The following is a 20,860-nucleotide window of genomic DNA, read 5'->3' as shown; positions in this document are numbered from 1 at the left end:
CCGTGTTCGACCAAACCCTTTGTAGAGTAAATACTTCTCCAAGCAAAAGAAGGAGAATATGGCTTCTTGGCCTGTAAAGGATGTTTGTTCCGAAAATATCTGCCTCTCTGAACCCGAGCCATCAGGGAATTCAGATAATGAATTAACCGCCAATACTGCTTAGCCAACATTGCGTCATTAAATTGTTCCAAAGTGCGGAAACCCAATCCTCCATCACACTTATCCTTACAGACTTTATCCCAGGCCACCCAATGCATACTATGTGCCTTATCATTAGATTTCCACCAAAAATTTGAGATAGCACTCGTTAATTTAGACGTTAGCTCTTGCGGTAATTTGTAACAAGACATCACATGAGCTGGAAGAGCCAACACTACCGATTTAATCATAACTTCCTTACCACCTTTCAATAAATACTTTGCAGACCAACCATTTACTCGATCATCCAAACGCTCATTGACATAGCTGAAGACCTTGGTCCTCGAACCCTGAAGATTTTCTGGAATACCCAAATATGAACCCATGCCACCTTCTTTTGAGATACCCATTACAAATTTTAGCTGAGTCTGTATATCAGGCGGGACTTTCTTGCCAAACATGATGGAGGATTTTTCCAGATTAACCTCTTGTCTCAATGCTTTCCCATAGTCTCCTATAATTTCCATAGCCGTAGTGCATTCAGCCGCCTCTGCTTTACAGAAGAACAAACTATCATCTGCAAACAACAAGTGTGAAATAGTGGGACACTCCCGAGCTAACTTGATACCTGAGATTCTATTCTCTCGTTCAGCCTTTAATATTGGCGATTAAAACCTCCGTGCAAATTATAAACAAGTAAGGAGACAAAGGATCCCCCTGACGTAAACCCCTTTGAGGCTTAATAGAACCCCGAGGCTGTCCGTTAAGAAGGACTTGATATGAAACTGAGGAAACACACCACATAATCCATGAGATCCATTTTCTATCAAACCCCAACTTAATCATTATTGCTTCTAGGAAATCCCATTCTACCCGGTCGTAGGCTTTGCTCATATTCGTCTTGAAAGCCAGAAACTCTGATTTATAGCGAGGATTTGTATTCAAACCATGAAACATTTCCTGAGAAATAAAGATATTATCCGTGATTAAACGGCCAGAAACAAACGCCGATTGTGTTTCTGAAACAAGTGATGGAAGAATTCGCTTAAGCCGGAAGCACAAGACTTTAGAGATAATTTTATAACTCACATTGCAGAGACTAATCGGCCTAAACTCCGTCATCCTTTGAGGCCTTTCAGTCTTAGGGATCAGGCAAATATTTGTTTCATTTAATCGCAGATCAAACTGATTTGTACGAAAGAAATCTTTTACCAACGCCACCAAATCTCCTTTTAGAGAAAGCCAAAACCTTTGGAAAATCAAAGCTGTCAGTCCATCAGGTCCTGGAGTTTTCTCGGGATGCATAGCAAACAAAACTCTGCGGACTTCAGATTCTGTGATTTCCCTTATCAAAGCCCTATTCATGCATTATGTGATTAATGGATGAACTTCCTGGACCATATGTGAAACGCCCCTCACATCAGAGTGCTTAAAAAGTTTCGCAAAATATTTTGAAGCAATATCCTCCATACCAGTAACCGATTCAATCCAAAGATCATTCTTTTGACTAGCAAACATTATTTAGATATCTTTCAACCAGATATTTTATTATAGATATGGATAGTTTCAACATTTAAATATAAAATATAAATATTCCTAAAATAAATCTTAAATTTTTCAATTAACAAATTCATATTAAAAAAGAAATATGACAATAACGAATTACTTTGAGACAAGTATTTTGAGAATTTTGTATATTTTTGAAAATTTTGAGAATTTTTTAACCAAATTTTTTTAATAAATATTGTCTAAAAAGTAATTATTTCAAAAAGAACGGTTATGGGACACAAAATTTTTGGCAGTGAGAAATGGACAGAGCGGGATAGGACGAGACTATATGACATGTAAAAAACTGCTTTAAGATGGGTATTTTGAGAGTTTGTGTGTTTTTAAAAATATTTTGAGAGTTTGTGTATTTTTAAAAATATTTTGAGAGTTTTTAAGAATTATGATCTACTAACTATATATAAATTAAATATTCAAACAAAGATTTTATGTACTTCGTCTACATTTTTTAGCCAAACTTTTTAAAAAAATATTGTCTAATGGGAAATTATTTAAAATAGTAAAGTTATGGACATAAAATCTGTTTCCAAACTCAAATATGATATTTGGGTAACACCTTAAGCAAACTGTGAAAAATATTTTTAATAGTTTAGTATACACGTGAAAAAAACACGGGCTCTGTTTGGTTATTATTGATGAATTGCAAAAAAAATATATATTTTCAAATTTAATTATCCTCGACACGTGTTGCGATATTCACTTATAAACCAAAATATTGACAAAACACCCAAATAGTGGCCAACTAATTTTAATAGAAAATTCTAACAGCATCTAATTGATCTTTTAATTTCTAAACCATTTTTACATAAAAAAATATCACAATGTGTTGTATCCCGAGATAGTACTTCGAAGACATTAAAAGTCTCAGTGGTTGATGAGTTTTTGTGTATTGTATTGCCTATACACATATATATTATATTTAAAAGGTTGACTATGCGATATGTAATCAACTAATTTGAAACGGGTACTTTGAAAACTTTGGTACTTTTGAAGACAATAAGATAGTTTTTGAGAGTTGGCAAAATTGTTCTTTTACCAAGGATGGTATTAACACTATCAGATTCATGCATGCCTTTCAAAATGAGATGTAGACAATTTCCGATAACCGTTACTTTTGCAATGACTATCAACAAAAGCCAAGGTCAGTCACTCTCAACTGTTGGGTTATATTTGCCTAGACCTGTTTTCTCTCGTGGCTAGCTATATGTAGCGATGTCCCGTGTAAACATTAAATCAGGATTGAAAATTCTCATTACTAACACAAAAGAAAAACCTCAAAAGAAAACCCTTCTTTTGAGAACAGGAGTAATTAGATATGAATAGAAGAGTTTCGGGTTCCAAAATGAATACTCATGTAAATTATACAATCAATATAAAATAACTATAAAATACAAAATAACTAACATAGATGTAACTCAGTATTAAGAATTTAAAAATATAATAAACATTTTTGTCCGTGCTATAACACGGATTATCACCTAGTATATAAATTATTATAAATCATAATAACTTCAATATTGCATACTATGTATTAAAACAAACATAAAATCATAAACTTTATATCAAAAAACAAACTATATCCTTTAAACCCTTTTACAAGTTATTGAATTTATTTAATATATGTGAACTATAAAATAGTAGGCCTCTTATAATATTTTTAAATTATTTAGATTGGATACATCCTATGATCTTCCAATTTTTTCTCATTCAATTGAAAAATCATTTGATAATTTCAATGTTTTTCTTGTTCGTATGGGACAAAAATACTTTATTTTAATTCAGTAATTACAATAGGTCTACATGGCAGTTGTAATATTTTTCAAAAAATTAAACAAATTCTTCGCTGATTGAATCAGTTTTGAAAATAGAAATTCACATACACCATCAATATTTTGCTGATCTCAAAGTCGAGTCATCTTATTATTATATTCTCCAATAACATCTCTGTTAATAAAGATATATATACCAAAGGAAAATACTAAAAAAAAAATGCATAGTGATATTGAAGTTGTGGACCATGTATGCGTAGACTGACAGATGAAGTTGGACAGAAACTTCGCACAAGAGGAAAATGAGTTTTGAGTTTTCTTTGGTGTGTGCAAGTTGTGAATCTAATCACAACCATCCATTTTAAGGTGACGTGATATCGTTTTATTTCCTCTCTTTGTAATGAAACTTAAAAGTTAATTGAATAAGTCAAAAGTGGATGATAGGATAATAGAACTATAAAACACGATATGATATGATTAAAGCAGATTAACATGTTTTCCTTTTGTTTTATACATATGCTAAAAATTTCTAAATCTTTCTAAGACACACAATGAAAGTCTAATCACAATAGTTTAGTAGTTGAAGACTTATTTTGCTAGTCAAGCAAGACGTATTAATTAGAAAAACAAAAAATCTATAATCTTCCTTAGTTTGGAGATAGTTTTCTATTGTTGACATATATTTTGGTTAAAGAAACGTAAAACAATTGAATGGAGCGATGAAAACGAAGTAGAGTCGTACGTAATAGGGTTGGTCTTTGTTAGATAATTGGATTAGGTGACAATTTATTAGGTAGGTTTAGTGATTTACTATCTATTTTAACAAACGATCATTGAATGCTCTATCTTAATTTTTTCACTGACAATCACCTCTTTTTTTTTGGTCAGGGAAGCCATTTTTTTGTTTTTGGGTCAAAACTCAAAAGGTCAAGGAAATCATCTTATACTAATTTCACCTAAACGTATTGAATAAAACTTGGCTAAAACATTACATAAAGTTAACAGACTGAGTTTAAGAAAAAAGAAAAACAGCTCTAGAGTAACATGGTGATGGCTTCACAGCTTTGCATCTAGAGTTATATTAGGAGTGAATCGGTTGAGCCGGTTTACTTATTTAATTGTAATTCTTTCTTCCGGTTTAGTTTAGTCCGGTTTACTATAAATCGATGTATATAACATATCTTGTAAAGTTTGTTATAGAATGATAGAGAAGAAAACTATTCTACATTTCTCTTTACTCTACAACTTTATTATGGTAGCAGAGCTTTTCTTCCGCAATTCTCTGTGATTTCAACATCGCCTTCTTCAAATTCCTCATTATCTCGCCGGAAAAACGCTTTTATCATCATCGGATTTATTTCCGTTTCTTTGATTTTTTGCGAAAATGGTGAAGAAGGGGGGGAAATTGAGAAATCGAAGCTAAACACCTGAGATTGAAGCATCTGCGGTGAGGATCACTCGTGGATCTACTGTTGTTGCAGATCCAGAGGTTGAAATGGCGAAACAGCAACGTTCTCTTAGATCGGATGGATATGGAGGTCATGGAACTACATCGAGGTCATCTGAAGCTTCCGATAGTTCACTAAGCCTTCAATCTTCTGATCATCCAGGTTTAATGATTGTCGCACACACTCTTGATGGAACGAATTACAATAGCTGGTCTATAGCGATGAGGTTTAGTCTAGACGCTAAAATCAAGCTTAGTTTCATCGATGGATCTTTACCTAGGCCAAGCGAGAATGATTACGATTTCAAGATCTGGAGTATATGCAATAGCATGGTGAAATCATGGATCCTAAACGTTGTGAGTAAGGAGATCTACGATAGTATATTGTATTATCAAGATGCTGTTGAGATGTGGAATGATTTGTTCACGAGATTCAAAGTGAACAATCTACCAAGGAGGTATCAGCTTGAACAGGCGTTGATGACTCTTAGGCAAGGTCAACTTGATTTATCGAGCTACTTCATGAAGAAGAAGACATTGTGGGAACAACTAGAAAACACAAAGTCAAGAACAGTGAAGAGATGTGATTGTGACCAAGTCAAAGAGTTACTTGAAGAAGCTGAAACAAGTCGAATCATCCAGTTTCTTATGGGGTTAAGTGATGATTTTAGTAATATCAGGAGTCAGATATTGAACATGAAGCCTCGACCAGGATTGAATGAGATCTACAATATATTAGATCAAGATGAGAGTCAGAGAGTAGTAGGGGTGACTTCAAGACCAATCTCAAACCCCACTGCTTTCCAGTCTCAAGCTATGATCCCGGATCAGAATTCGATTTTGCTAGCTCAAAGAAATTTTCAAAAGCCTAAGTGTTCACATTGCTCCCGTATTGGACATACCGCGGATAAGTGTTACAAAATCCATGGGTATCCTCCGGGACATCCACGTGCAAAGAAGAACAATTATGTGGGAAGCACAAACCTTGCTAGTACTGGTCAGATAGAGGAAGTCAAAGATCAATCTAAGGAGAATATCAATGAGGATATGTCAAAGGAACATCTTCAACAGATGATCTCTTATTTGAGCACCAAACTTCAGTCTTCATGCGTCAGTTCATGCCCAGAGAAAGCCATAGCTTCGACTTCTGCCTCCGTACCAACTATCTCACAGATATCTGGTACATTTCTTTCTTTATATGATCTTACTTTCTATGACATGTTAACTTCTTCTATACCTCATGAAACTGAGTTGTCTTTTAGAGTTTGGGTCATAGATTCAGGAGCTAATCACCATGTTATACATGAAAGGGGTCTTTATAGAGATTATAGATCTTTAGATAAAACCTTTGTTAGGTTACTGAATGGTCAAACAGTCAAGATAGAGGGTACTGGCTACATTCAACTTACGGATTTATTGGCCTTGCATAATGTGTTGCATATATCTGAGTTTAAATTCAATTTATTGAGTGTTAGTGTTGTCACTAAATCTTTGAAATCTAAAGTGAGCTTTACTTCTGATGAATGCATAATACAAGCTCTTACTCAGGACCTAATGATTGGGAAAGGTAGTCAAGTCGCAAATCTATATGTTTTGAGTCAAGATAAATCGCTGGTTAATATGTCTTGTTCTGCATCTCAAGGTAAGTCAGTTTGCTCTATTTCTACTAATAACTCTGATGTATGGCACAAAAGATTAGGACATCCGTCTATAGCTAAAATAGAAACTCTATCTGAAATTCTGTTGTTACCTAAGTCTAAAATAAATAAAAACAAAACTCATTGTCATTTTTGTCATTTGTCTAAGCAAAAACATTTACCTTTTAAATCTTTGAATAATATGAAAGAAAAACCTTTTGAATTGATCCACATTGATAATTGGGGTCCGTTTTCAGTTCCAACTGTTGATGGTTATCGATATTTTTTTACAATCGTTGATGATTTCAGTCGTGCTACCTGGTTATACATGTTAAAACAAAAATCTGATGTCTTGCATGTGCTTCCTTGTTTTCTTAAATTGGTTGAAACTCAATACAATTCTAAAGTTTGTTCTGTGAGGTCTGATAATGCAAATGAATTGAAATTTACTGATTTATATTCTCCAAATGGAATTAAAGCTTTTCATTCATGCCCTGAGACACCTGAACAAAATTCGGTTGTAGAAAGAAAACATCAGCATTTTTGAATGTAGCTAGGGCCCTTATGTTTCAATCAGGAGTTCCTATAGAGTACTGGTGTGATTGTGTTCTCACGACTGTTTTTCTGATCAATAGATTACCTTCTCCAATTTTAGGTAATAAGACACCTTATGAACGTTTAACCTCTAATATTCCAGATTATCATAGTCTTAAGGCTTTTGGATGTCTTTGTTACTGTTCTACCTCTCCCAAATCTAGGACTAAGTCTGAACCTAGAGCTAAAGCATGTATATTTTTAGGATATTCCTTAGGTTATAAAGGTTACAAGCTATTAGATATAGAGACATACTCAGTTTCAATTTCTAGACATGTCATTTTTTATGAGGATATCTTTCCTTTTGCATCATCCACTATCTCGGATGATGCAAAGACTTTCTTTCCTCATATTACTCTCCCTGCACAAATCACTGATGATCCATTGCCTCGAGTGCAATCATCTTCTGATGCTCCTCACCATCATGATGAGACATCATCCATGGTTTCTGTTCCTTTCGAACTTAAACCAACCCGACAGAGAAAACTGCCTTCCCATTTGCAGGATTTTCATTGTTATAATAATAATACTCTTACTATACATACACCACAAAAGACTTCTCCTTATCCACTTGAAAACTATATTTCTTATTCATATCTATCTCAACATTTCTGTGCTTTCATTGATATCATTACAAAGTCGAACATACCAACTCGATATTCAGAAGTGCGGCTGGACAAGGTATGGGTTGATGCATTAGGGAAGGAGATTGGTGCTTTTATAAGGACTGAAACTTGGACTGTTGGTGATCTACCTCCTGGTAAGGTTCTTGTAGGTTGTAAATGGGTGTTTACGATCAAGTATCATGCTGATGGAAGTGTAGAACGATACAAGGCAAGACTAGTAGCTAAAGGATATACTCAACGAGAGGGAGTTGATTTCACTGAAACTTATTCTCCGGTTGCATAATGGCAACAGTTAAAATGGTTCTCTCCCTCGCACCTAAGATGCAATGGTTTTTACACCAATTGGATATTTCTAATGCATTCTTAAATGGTGACCTCGATGAGGAAATATATATGAAGCTACCACCAGGTTATGCAGAAATTCTTGGAGTTACAGTTTCACCAAATGCCGTGTGCAAGCTTCACAAATCCATTTATGGTCTCAAGCAAGCATCGCAACAATGGTTTCTCAAGTTCAAGACAACTTTATTGAGTTTCGGTTTTGAAACTTGTCATGGAGATCATACTTTCTTTGTGAAAGGTACTTCGAATGCTTTCCTGGTAGTGTTAGTCTATGTGGATGATATTATGATAGCGAGTACCAATGCTGAAGCTGCTTGCGATCTGAGAGATCAATTGTGCTCTGTGTTCCAGTTGATAGATCTTGGTCCTCCTAAGTTCTTCCTTGGTATTAAGATTGCTATAAATGATGATGGTATTTCCTTAACCCAGAGGAAATATGTTCTTGATTTGTTGGAGGCAGCAGGTTTTTCAGATTGCAAACCATCTCCTATCCCGATGAAACCTGATGTGCAAATGACTTCAACAAGATGGAGGAGACGTCCCAATTGTACGAAGCCTCTTAGACAGCTCTCGGAGGTTGAGACTGCTCTTCTTCCAGATACGAAATAGTACCGACGGCTGATTGGAAAGTTGCTGTATCTGACAGTTACACGTCCGAATATTTGTTTTGCTGTAGCAAAATTGTCTCAGTACTCGTCAGCACCACAAAAGTTTCATCTACAGGTTGTTCATAAGATCTTGCGTTATTTGAAAGGTACCATTGGTCAAGGTCTTTTTATGGCAAGGATGCAGATTTTTCTGTTCGTGGTTTTATTGATGCTGATTGAGGAGCTTGTCCGGATAGTCGAAGGTCAGTGAGTGGTTTTGCAATCTTCATTGGTCAGTCTTTGGTTTCATGGCGATCCAAGAAGCAACAGATGGTGTCAATGAGTTCAGCAGAATCTGAATATAGGGCTATGAGTATAGCTACGAAGGAACTCATTTGGTACACATATATTCTAAAGGCATTGAGAGTTCCTTTTACTCTTCCTGTCTATCTGTATTGTGATAATACTGCAGCTATATACATAGCTAGTAACTCGGTTTATCATGAGAGGGCGAAGCATATAAAGTTTGATTGCCACAAGGTTCGTGAAGCTATAGAAGATGGCATTATCAAGACAATGTTTGTTCGAACTGATAATCAACTGGCTGATGTTCTGACAAAGGCGCTTCATCCAGCACCTTTCCAGGCTAATATGCGTAAGATGGGAGTTCTCAACATCTACTCGCCTCCATCTTCAGGGGCGATATTAGAAGTGAATCGGTTGAACTGGTTTACTTATTTAATTGTAATTTGTTCTTCCGGTTTAGTTTAGTCCGGTTTACTGTAAATCGATGTATATAACATATTTTGTAAAATTTGTTATAAAATGATAGAGAAAAAAACTATTAGACATTTCTGTTTGCTCTACAACTTTATTACGTTATCATGGACGATCAATAGTACAAGTACGGTTTTGGTAGTTATGGTGATAGCTTCACAGCTTTGCATCTAAAGTAACATGTTGTTTCAGAAAAAAAATAAAAATAAAATGGAAACCAAAATTTTAATTGAGGTATATGAGTAAAAAGATAGAGAGAAAAACGAATTATCAAGTTATCTTATTAGGAATTTCCTGATGGAGAAAGATAGAAATGAGCCACCATCTCTACACCTTTGTTCTTCGCTTTTCCAAATTTCATACAATTTTGTTTTTTTTTTCTACTTTGAAAGCAAAGCATCTCGTGGAAAATACGTCTAGTTAACATACTTAATAGTAATACATACACGAATATTAAGTTAACAACTACATTTTAACTCCCGGTATATCGTGAAATTATGTATTTTTATATATTTTATATAATTTACTAAAAAAATATTATGTTGGATTAAATATATGTTTTAAACTTTTTTTTACAATAATATTGAAATCTTTGTAATTTTATTTTCTTTAACTATTTAAAAATTATTTTTTTTTATTTGAAATTCAATTAATCAAAATTCTTTTATTTTGGAATTTAATCAATCAAAATTAGTTGTTGTGAAAGTAAACATATGTCAATATGTATAATACTTTGTAGTTAGTATAAAAATATTTAAATTTTATTTACCAATTTGAAATTAGTTAGTTTTGTCTATGAGTATGATGGAGCGGTCAATATTGGTTTTTAACTTCTTTTATATAAAATTAAGTTTTAAAATATTTTATTTGTGTTTTTAGACCAACCCACAAAAATATATAAGTGTACTAATATTAACCTAATTCCCATCACATTCTTATGATTATTTATAGTTTAGGTTTGGACCCGTGGATAAATAAAATTTTCCATAAATTATTGTTGCTTTTTTAGTATTGTTATTGATATTTACACAGATAATATTATTGATATTACTCATATGAATAAATTTGATGTATTCACTATTTAAATTGTGTAGCAGGATATATATATATATATTTGTATTTGACATCATAACTCTATAAATGACACATGTTTTTTAGTCAAAAAAACATATATCATTTTGTGGAGGTTAAATATATATATATATATAGTATAATAAAATCATACATTATTAGTTTATTTTTATATTTTTTTCTACCTATTTTGACATCGATTGCTCTATCTATTTTAACATAGAAAACATTAAACAATTTATGTATAATTTAAAACATGTATAATGGAAGACATGAATAATAGAAGACATGTATAATGTCAAACCAATTATGAAAAATAGAAATTGAATAAGGTAAGATACTATAGTTTTTTTTTCATTAAAGCATTTTAAAACTTGTAATTAAAAAGAAAAATAGAAATTGATGTTGTTCAGATATTTAGGAAAATATGTATTTCCATACTCGATTTTCCTAATTTAATTTTTTTTTTAAATTTGTAGTAAATGTTTTAATTATAATAACATATGATATAAATATTGCTCAACTTCAAGCCGTCTTCTGAAAAATGCCGTGAACATAATAATATAGATAACAATACTATACAATGCTACTATATAATTTTGTCGATTGTTTAATTAATAGAATAAAATATCATATTATTTAATATAACTATAAATAATTACAATTTTACCTTTTTTTAATGATACCTCCTAGGAATATTGATGTAATTCTAATTTTCCCTTTGAGAAATTAGGAAATATCACCATTGAAAGTTTGAAACTATAATCAAATAGATGGTCATTTAATTCATATTGTTAAGGTACATTACATATTTAAATCACATACAGTTGAAATGATCCTCTTATCATCTTAAACATTTCTTTCTATTTCTTGTGCAATGAAAAATTCATGTGACTTTCCTCTTATTTTCTATCTCTTCATAAAAAATTGTTTCCATTTCAGATACTGTTAAAACATAAAACAATCAAGAAATAAATATTTGATTTTAACTGAGGATAATTGATTAGTTTCTATCACCATGTTTTTTAATTTTTCAAAAGTATTCCATAAAATTACAAATTTAGTTTGCTTAGAAACTCGTTTTCGTCGTATCCTAAAAAAACGCTATTCCAAACAAAGATTTACAATTCAAATATTTGAGTTACACAAAGACCGTCCATAATCCATATTGTTGTGTTATATATAGTACATGAGCAAACAAACTAGAATAATAATAATTAGTTATTGATAGATGATAATGATAACCATTATATTTTGTTATAGTATAAGTCAAAGGAAAATGTAAAAAAACAAAAAAAAAAAAAATTTTTTTTTTTTGACACTAATATCGAAACTTCTTCCCTATTAACCTTCTCCAACGTTGGCGTTGCTTTCAGTCGCCAGCATCGGGATTTCCTCTCCCACGCTCTCTCTTGTTTCACCTCCCCTATTCCTTCTCTTAATTTTTCCTCAATTTTATGTTTTTACACTTCCCCCTGATTTTCTCAAATCCTAGCAAAACTTCAATAGACAGTGATAAAAGGCAAAGGTGTTTACCGGTGAACCCCATCCCCTTCTCTCTGCATGCTTCATCCGGGTTACCGGATCCACAGTTAGACATTATCCACAGTTTGATTAATATCGATCGCCCTACACATTAATTGGTTTCCTGAAATAATAACCAATTTTTTTTCTATTTTTATTTCTTGATCGACCTCATAATTACGAACGACGTTCAGAATCTAACTTATATATGAAGTGATGAGTAGCTTTTGAAAAGGATTACAATTTAAGATGATTAACTTTGGCCGACGTCACATTTGATGAATACTTTGAAATTGTATACACGTTCACGGTTACCGGATTAGGCTTTAAATGGAGAAAGCATATTAGGCAGAGCAAATCAAGTGGTTTAAGCAGATCAAATATAATAAAATAGATCAAATATTTGGTTGCTCAAGTACAGATCAAAAATAAATAACATCAAAAAAAATTGTAAACTAGATCTAAGGGTGCAAATGGTTGCACAATTGAAAAAGTTGAAGGAGTTGAAGAAGTTGAAAATAATTATTTAACTCATTCAACCTAAAAAAGTTAAAAAAAATAAACTAATCCTATTGTAAAAATGTTCAATTTATTCAACTACTATTTTGGAGATGAATGGATTGAATATTATTCAGCCCAATTTTGTTCAACTTAAAATTTTCAATTCTTTTAATTTTAAGCAACTATTTGCCGCCTATATGTATTTATCCTGCATTTATCACAAAAAAAATAAAAAAATATGAACTGTACATATTTTATCTCCATTAATTTTTTAAATTAAAAAAATTCTTAAATGATAATTTAATAATAGAAGAATTGTATTAAAGGACGATCTGCTATTTTTCCGTCCTCCCATACAAAACTTAATTACAAATTTGTCTCCACACACACAAGAAAAGAGCCGTTGCTCTAAACTTGTATACAAATATGTAAACGTTGACAAAGGATATTATACTTGAAAAGCATTTTAACATGTTAAACTGATGTGTTTATTTTAGACAGACTCTAATATCAGTGTAAAAATGGATACAAAACTCCCAACAGATTTCGGATCGGATTTAGTTGGAATATTTTTGAGTTCAAATCTAAGAAAAAAAGTCGGTTTAATTTTTGTTGCAAAAATTATATACATTTAACAAATATAGCTAATTTTTGTAAATATTAAACTATTTATATTTTCGTTATTTAGTGATATATGTAATTAGATTAGTGATGATATGTTACATTATGAATAAGTGATCCAACGACAATTGCGACGAAGACTTCAGTTGGCAGGAACTTAATAGACGGCTGAGATGCGACGATGGGAAAAGGGTTCCGATACCGACACGTGGCATGTTCCCTACACATGTCCTTGTGCTATGGCCACAGCAAAAGCCTCACGCTGTCGGCTGAGATTTAAATTATCGAGAAAAATGTATGATTTGTATTTTTCTTCTCCACTACGAAAATAATAGTATATCTTTCGAACATGACATGATGACATAATTTAATAAAAATTGAAGGAAAATAAAACGAGTTCGAAAATGAAGCTAAAGACAATCATAGAGCGAAGATATAGTACAAAGCTATAATAGTGAAATTAGTTATAAAAATTAGTTCAACAAACTGTTTTAAGAATAAAATGCTATTATATGAATGGGCAAGTTTTAATATAAGATCTAACCTATAACTACAAACTTTAATAAAACTTATCGGGCTTATCTATATGGATAGTATCGTGGCGCTAAATGAAGACGAAAAGACGTGATAGCGATGCGCACCAGAACCGCCTCTTAATTCTTTAATTCGTAACATATATTACAAAATTTGTTTATCAGAGTTTTTAGCACTTTTTTTTTTTTTGAATAATAGCACTTCTTTTTTTCTCCACAAAAGAAAAACTCCATTTTAATATTAATTTTATGAAAATTTTAAACTGAAGTTGATGTTTTAATTTTTTCTTTTGGACCTTAACAAATATATTTATTATTTGGTTTGGCAAAACAATATATTTAATATTTGAAGTTCCGATGCTTTAGAGTTACATATTTTCGTATATATATATATATATTTTTTTTTTTTTTCCATTTTTAACATGTGTGTAGCCGTGTAGGGAAATCAATAGTTCATCAAACTGAAAAATTTTATAGTGTTTTAAGTATATAAACTGATGAAATCACTATTTAGATATATCGTATAACTTTTTTTGCCAAATTTTTTAAAACGTCCGTTTTATTCGTTTGCAAATAGAATCTTAAAAATAATATATTTTTTTTCATTATGTATACATTGTTCAGCTTCATACTATATAAACAGTCAGTTAGGTTTTATTTACTAGTAATTAAATTGAAAAGAAATATTAAATTAAATTTATATTTTCGTTTCATCCATAATCCATTCGTTATTGATGGATAAAAAATAAAGAATTTTAAGAGTACCTCCATCAAAAAAGTTGCTAAAATATTATAGAAGAATTAATTTAATAATTCTTGTATGATTTAGTTTGTATTTCCCTTCATTGGTAGAATATTTAATCTAATAATTCTTGGTAGAATATTCTCTCCTTTCTCTCTTTCCAAAACGATGCCTTTCCTTTCAAAACTGTTTTCTGATCTCTATTGTTTCCGGTCGGTTCCTTTTATCTTTTCAATTTTTCCATTTATTTCTCTTTACAGTTTTTAGATAATTATTTCCGTAAATCCAATTTCTAAATCCCCATCATTTACTCCTTTGGAAAGATGATGTGGTCAGATCTGAGTCATGTAACTTTATTGACACCACTCTCGGCTTGTGTGGCGTTTTATCACACCCAAAGTTCATTGGGAGTCCTGTTTTTGAAGAGGAAAAGGGTTGTATTGGTTCGTCTCTGTCGCGATTGTAGTTCTATCCAAACACGCGTGTTCATTCTCTTTTTGTGGAAGAGTGTATTTCTAACCTTACTCAAGTCTCAGCCCAAGAGTAATTGTGTCAGTTTATTTCCATCTCTTTTTGATGGTTGTCTTTTCGCCTTCCATGTATGTCTGTTTTAATTTTATTTGTCTCTTTATTACATGAGAAATGGAGCTAAGATTAGGATTTGGGATCCGGGAAGGAATGTTGGTGATACCATTGTTTGGGTGATGGATTTAGCACTGCATCGATTTGGCTATTGTTGTATTGGCATAGCGAATTTAAATGAGGGCTTGATCACATTTAGGCGACAATATATCATTGGTAATGGTCTGATCTGGGGATTGAAGAACGATTTAACAAAGCATCGATGGAACTTTATTGTCATGATAAGGTCACAAGAAATTTGCGTAGTGTTTGATGATGTTCATGTCACGATGTTGATCGAGTCTGTACAAGGGATGGAGACGACTTGGTTTATTCTTGTGGCACTGATTTTACATTTGTAGAGTCAAAAACTTATGACTATGACTATTCACATTTATCGCTTATTGGGTGTTAATGATGATGGTGTTGAGCAGAGTGTGAGATCAAACAAAGTATTGTGGCCTCCGGTGAGTTTCAGAGTTTTGTTGAAGTTTATCAAGAAGATTGCTTCAAAGGATAGTAAGATGGATATTATTACTATATTGAAACTAATTGTGAAGAATATTACAAAGTCGAGATATCTCAAAAAGACTTTGGTACGGAAGCTTTAGTACCATTATGTCTATATTTCAGAATTATGTTTGGACACATTGGTTTTACAGTTATGGTTCGCAAAAAGAAAGTTCAGCCACAAAATGCTGCAAGCAAATCATAACAGAGAAAAATCAAATATGAAATTGAACAATAATCGATTTTATGAATGGTTAGCGAGTAAGGCTATTCTTCGGAAACATCATTAATTTTCTTGTATTTTTTTTAGTGTATGACATATACATTTGCGTATATAATAATTGTGTTACACTATATAAGTTTTTGTAATTACGCTTTGAAAGTTCGATTTACGGAAAAAAAAAACTTGATTGTGTCAGTCTGTGATTGGATGAGGGAAAAAGAATTTTTTTTTTTTTTCCGATTTTCTCTCTCGTTTATCTCGTCTCTCTTGTTGCTTTTGAAAGTAATAGGATCTCTACAGAGAAAAGCAGAGAATTGAAGGATGATTCAATTGGAAAGTGGATTTTCATCGACGGTATCATCATCTCCACCGTTAGAGACGAGATCGACGATCTCGGTTCATCAATCCGGCAGACCTTTGGTTGACCAAATCGGATCTTATAGTGGTTAAATCTCCAACGGGGTAGTTCAATAGACTATATAAGTTTTTTTCTTGGTCCTAATCTTATTGATTTCCTTTGGATCGACATGCATTACCGTTATAGGGATGTGAGAAGAAATTAGGTTTGTAGGAATTAGAATCGATTTTAGCAAAGTTTGAAGGTGATAGAATCTCATTTCTTAATGCGGTAGGAATTAAATCGTTAAGCAACGAAAAGGGCTAACCAACATGCATATACATCCTCACATCTTCAGATTGCATTCAACTGAAGTTTAGTCAAGTCCTGTTCATTAGTCAAGTTGGTTTTGTGTTTGATCTGAATCTTGTAGCTGTTAGATGCGCTTAGAACTTGGTATTTTCTCTTCTTAAAGAAACTCATGTTGCTCGAGTTTTAACCTCGTGACGTTAGATTGTGTTTTCTCATGTTCTTATAATCCTTTTTGAGTTCTTATCTTTTTACCTATGCTTCTCTCTGCATATTTCTTCGTCAATGCCAAGAATGACACTTTCATAATCTAATACTCATTATAATAATGTTACTTAAACTTGTTATTGAACTAGTTGTCAAATTCTTTGAAGGGTTCGAATCAGGCAAATATGGTTTGTTTTTTTTCTTCTTGCAGTGAATCCAAGATTTGGTATGTGTTATATATATATATTTGATTGAATCTGTTGAATTTGTGAATGATCAGTTTAGAAAGAAGAATGCAGAAACTAATTGACTCTATGGTGATTTTGATTTTTGTTTAAAGGGCTCTCGTGTGGCAAAAAAAAAAAAAAAAAAAAAATTGAGGAATTGGCAAGAAGGATTCAAAACAGAATGGAGTTTAACAAGCAGCAACAACAACAAGAACAAGTTAAAGTTTCTTCTTCTTCTATGGAGGAGAAAACGAATCCTTCCTGCATTTCTCAATTGAATATATCTCCTCCTCTGCCATTGCCACATGCGGCCAACATGGCTGGGGATTTACTCAGGAGGGGGGCAATGGACATTCCGATCCAGCAAGCTTGGACTCTGATTTCACTGAGTACAAAAAGAAGGTCACTATTATTGTCGAGGACTGCTGACGACGTGAAAGCAAGGATCAACGACTTGTTGAAAGAGTTCGTGATGAGTGGAGACAAGACCGAAGCTTTTAGATGCATCAAAGGATTGAAAGTATACAAGTCTTATAAATTTAAACAAAATACCATAATAATTTACAGTTAAAAAGAAAAATATTTTTAAGAACCTCAAATTTAACAACCTTTAATAGACCTATGAAATATTAATTTCACTTTTTTCAAAATTAAGAATAAAATTTGTTTTAAGATATTTTTATTATATTCTTTGATGAACATGCCTAAGGTAAGATTTGTACATAGTTTGTTTGGATGGTTCTCTACACATGCTCACCACTTCCATTAATCGTTATTCGTTTCCAATAGATTTTGTTGTTGTTGATTTTCACATTGTCACGAGAAGAGAGATAGGTCTTTTAAGATATGAGCAAATGTTGATCTTAGCCTTATATATAAATTTTGTATTTTTATGACAATTAGTTTTACGTACTACTGCTTAGTAGAGAGATCCATCCGTACTTTAAAATTTTATTACAATTTTTTCTTTATTATTCGAATTTACATTTTATGAAAATTAAATTTATAAATGACGTAAACATGTTTAAGGTCAACTATTGCATCAAGAGACTTCTGCCAAGTATGCAACAAACGAAAATGCTCCAAATACATACTCAGTTTTGTTTCATAATTTCTCCTTTTTAACTCATTTTGAGTTTAATGAGAGTTTATTTGAATATTAATATGTAGTTATCTATTTTTTCCCCCCAAAAAAAAAAATATAACTATCTTCCATAAACTTTTTTGTTGAATTTTTTTTCCTAAAATTCCAAACAAGAAAATCTTACAGATATCTCTTAGAAGATTCGAAGATAAAAGTATTTAACCACTTTTATACTATGGATGCTTACTTTAAGATTCATTTAACATTCGTTTAAGCAAACAAAAATACTAAAAGATGGTATTTCGCTACAAAAACATACCCGAATAGATAAATGTTTAAAAAGTCAGAGATGAATGTTCAAAAAGATTTTTTTTTTTTTTTTTTTACATCAATTATTGAAAAAGAATCGGTCAATGTGTTTGTTAGTTCGTATCACATTCGAGTCTTCTGATATTTGTTTCACTTGATTGCAACCAAACTGATGGGCCTGATTCCATCAAAAATGACGTTATGACACAACTAAAACCTGCTCTATTATCATGTAACTGTGTTTAGTCTTGGCATATTCATTAGAAAAACATTTTGCCAAAGTTTGAGAACATATTTTTAGATCAAAAGAAATATTGAGAACATATGCATCTTTGGAGATTGAAACCAGCGTCTATATGTGTGGCCAAGATGTGTCTTAGTAATAAAATTCTAGAGGTTCGATTGGTAAAATCATTTTTACAATGTTTTACTTGAGTTAAAAATCAACATATATTGAAATGTTGTAATCTTACTTAAGTTGGCAAAAAATAGTTTTCAATCAAATTCACTAGAGTATGACTCTGATTATAAATTAGTATATTTGATTTTTCTAAATTACCAAATTCTTCATAACCAAAAACCAACATTCACAAGCAGTCATTTTGATTAGTAGCTATTGAGTTAATATTGAAACTTTTTTTTGTTACTCTTAGCATTTAGCAGTAATAGTCGTTCAGCTCCTGGTCATATTGACATATGCACTCTAGAGACCGTTTATACTTTGAAAAATCATCCAATCGAAATTAATAATAAACAAGAATGTTATAGATTGTTTGATAAGAAAAAAATGATAGTCACAATAAGCTTGTAAGTGGTAAAGTTGAAACGAACAATTAAATAATTTATGATGAATGGTGATAAACGGTTAGTCAAAAAACTAATTAGTAAAAAATATAAGAAATAATAAAGGTAAATTATGTTTTTATTTTTAGAAAATCCAAAATAATAAATACTAAGGAGACTTTTTCCGTCTTATTTTCGTAAACAAATAAGGAGTCAAACTTATTTTTTTAAAAAAAGAAAACTAAATCATCCTTATAGTATTTAATTCATTTGATTTCTAATTATTTAAGTCACTTAAACTCTCATTTAAATGCCTTTGAAATCATCTATACTTGTACTTATTATTTATTTTTATTAACTATTAGTTGTTAGCTACACATATTCTTAACAAAATATTTTCCTCTAATGTATTTGAATTTTATTTTATATCTTAAATTAACAAATTGTTACTAAGATATCATTTAAGTTGGGAATTATTATATATGTTTTCATTTTTTGGGGTCAAAATATATATGTTTTCATATTGTCAATAACTATAATTATTCTGATATATATATTTTTAAGCAAAATACTATTGGTATTTATCACTTTTTGAACTAAATTAATTTATTTTATATTATGGCTACTTATTTGTTTTTTTTTTCTGTTCTATTTAGCCACTTTTAAATATTTAATTAGATTAAACAAAAGATATAAAGAAATACTGAGCGAGCCAGAATATATGAAACTCTTGTTTGGATGTAGGGCTGTATTGTTGTAATGTGGCATATTTAAATATACGGATATTTGACGTTCTATCAATAAAAATATAGAAATATATACTGATTTTTAATGGGACGCGAATGTAATTATGAATGTTTTTAAAAGGTTATAACACTGCAAACTATCCTTTATATAATTCAGAGTAATAGAGGAATAATTAAAAGCTAGAAATAATTAACTAAATATTTTTTTAACCGAAAATAGCATTTCTCTCTTTTTTGTTTTTTTTTGTTCACCTAACATTTGCTCTAATGAATTAGATTTGGCGATAATATTTGACTTCAGGATGGTCGTGGAGATTTATGTACTTGATATTGCTTTATGTACTCACCCGTGATGTGTTGTACAATTCTACATGTTCTTTGTTCTCTAATAATTGTAACGTTTTCTACTGTCTTTTTAAAAATTTAGTTAAGTTTACGTTTTTCTTTTTCTTTGGATTTCACTTATTTTTTAGTCGGTTTGACCTTTTATTTTTCTTTCTTTCCTATCTAGATCAGCGATGTGCTTGATGAACTGATTTTAGATGGTTTAATTTGACAATATTTCTGAAAAAGCTTAATTCTTTTTTAAAAAGAAGATTATGAGATGTTAATGGTTTTGAAGGCTTAAGTTTTTTTTTTCCTGATAACACTTACTGCCTTTTCTGTTTTTTTTTTTTGGTTATATGGGAAAAGTTCATGACTTTATTTTTACTTAAATTTTAAAATTCATGTATTAAATGATTTCTCGATAATCTAACAGAATTACTTTTAGATTTTAAATCTGTTTGAAATTAATGTAATTACAATTTAATACTATTTTTATGTTTGGTTAACACTGTTCTTTTTCTTTCAATATTGAATATGTTCTCAGAGACTCTTAGCCGAACCTAACTGATCGAGCATCTGTGCCGCAACGTACTGGACTTCGACTCTGATTCAATTTTTGTAAGGTTCAGAAAATTTAGAAAACGACATCTGAAATAAATAATAAAAACCAAAAATATATATATATATATATATATATATATA

At 31.3% G+C, this 20,860-nt stretch overlaps 1 protein-coding gene and 1 long non-coding RNA gene across 2 annotated transcripts; both read left to right on the top strand.

The window, feature by feature from the left end:
• On the top strand, positions 4,969–8,060 carry LOC104793888. Its single transcript, XM_010520312.1, has 2 exons — positions 4,969–6,562; positions 7,135–8,060. Exons 1-2 carry the CDS (start codon positions 4,969–4,971, stop codon positions 8,058–8,060), a joined length of 2,520 nt encoding a protein of 839 aa, XP_010518614.1.
• On the top strand, positions 15,960–17,714 carry LOC104790209. Its single transcript, XR_768658.2, has 2 exons — positions 15,960–16,908; positions 17,023–17,714. It is a non-coding gene; the product is annotated as an uncharacterized LOC104790209 (long non-coding RNA).

This window comes from Camelina sativa, chromosome 6 (assembly GCF_000633955.1).
Source record: "Camelina sativa cultivar DH55 chromosome 6, Cs, whole genome shotgun sequence".
Taxonomy (NCBI): domain Eukaryota; kingdom Viridiplantae; phylum Streptophyta; class Magnoliopsida; order Brassicales; family Brassicaceae; genus Camelina; species Camelina sativa.
The sequence above is the reverse complement of the archived record's forward strand: the minus strand, read 5'-3'. Positions and strand labels throughout refer to the sequence as shown.

Excerpts from the sequence above, each read along its gene's own strand:
- LOC104793888 (XM_010520312.1), top strand. The coding sequence starts at position 4,969 with ATGGCGAAACAGCAACGTTCTCTTAGATCGGATGGATATGGAGGTCAT. Across the intron at positions 6,563-7,134 it reads GTCTTGTTCTGCATCTCAAG|GAGTTCCTATAGAGTACTGG; the intron begins GTAAGTCAGTTT and ends TGTTTCAATCAG.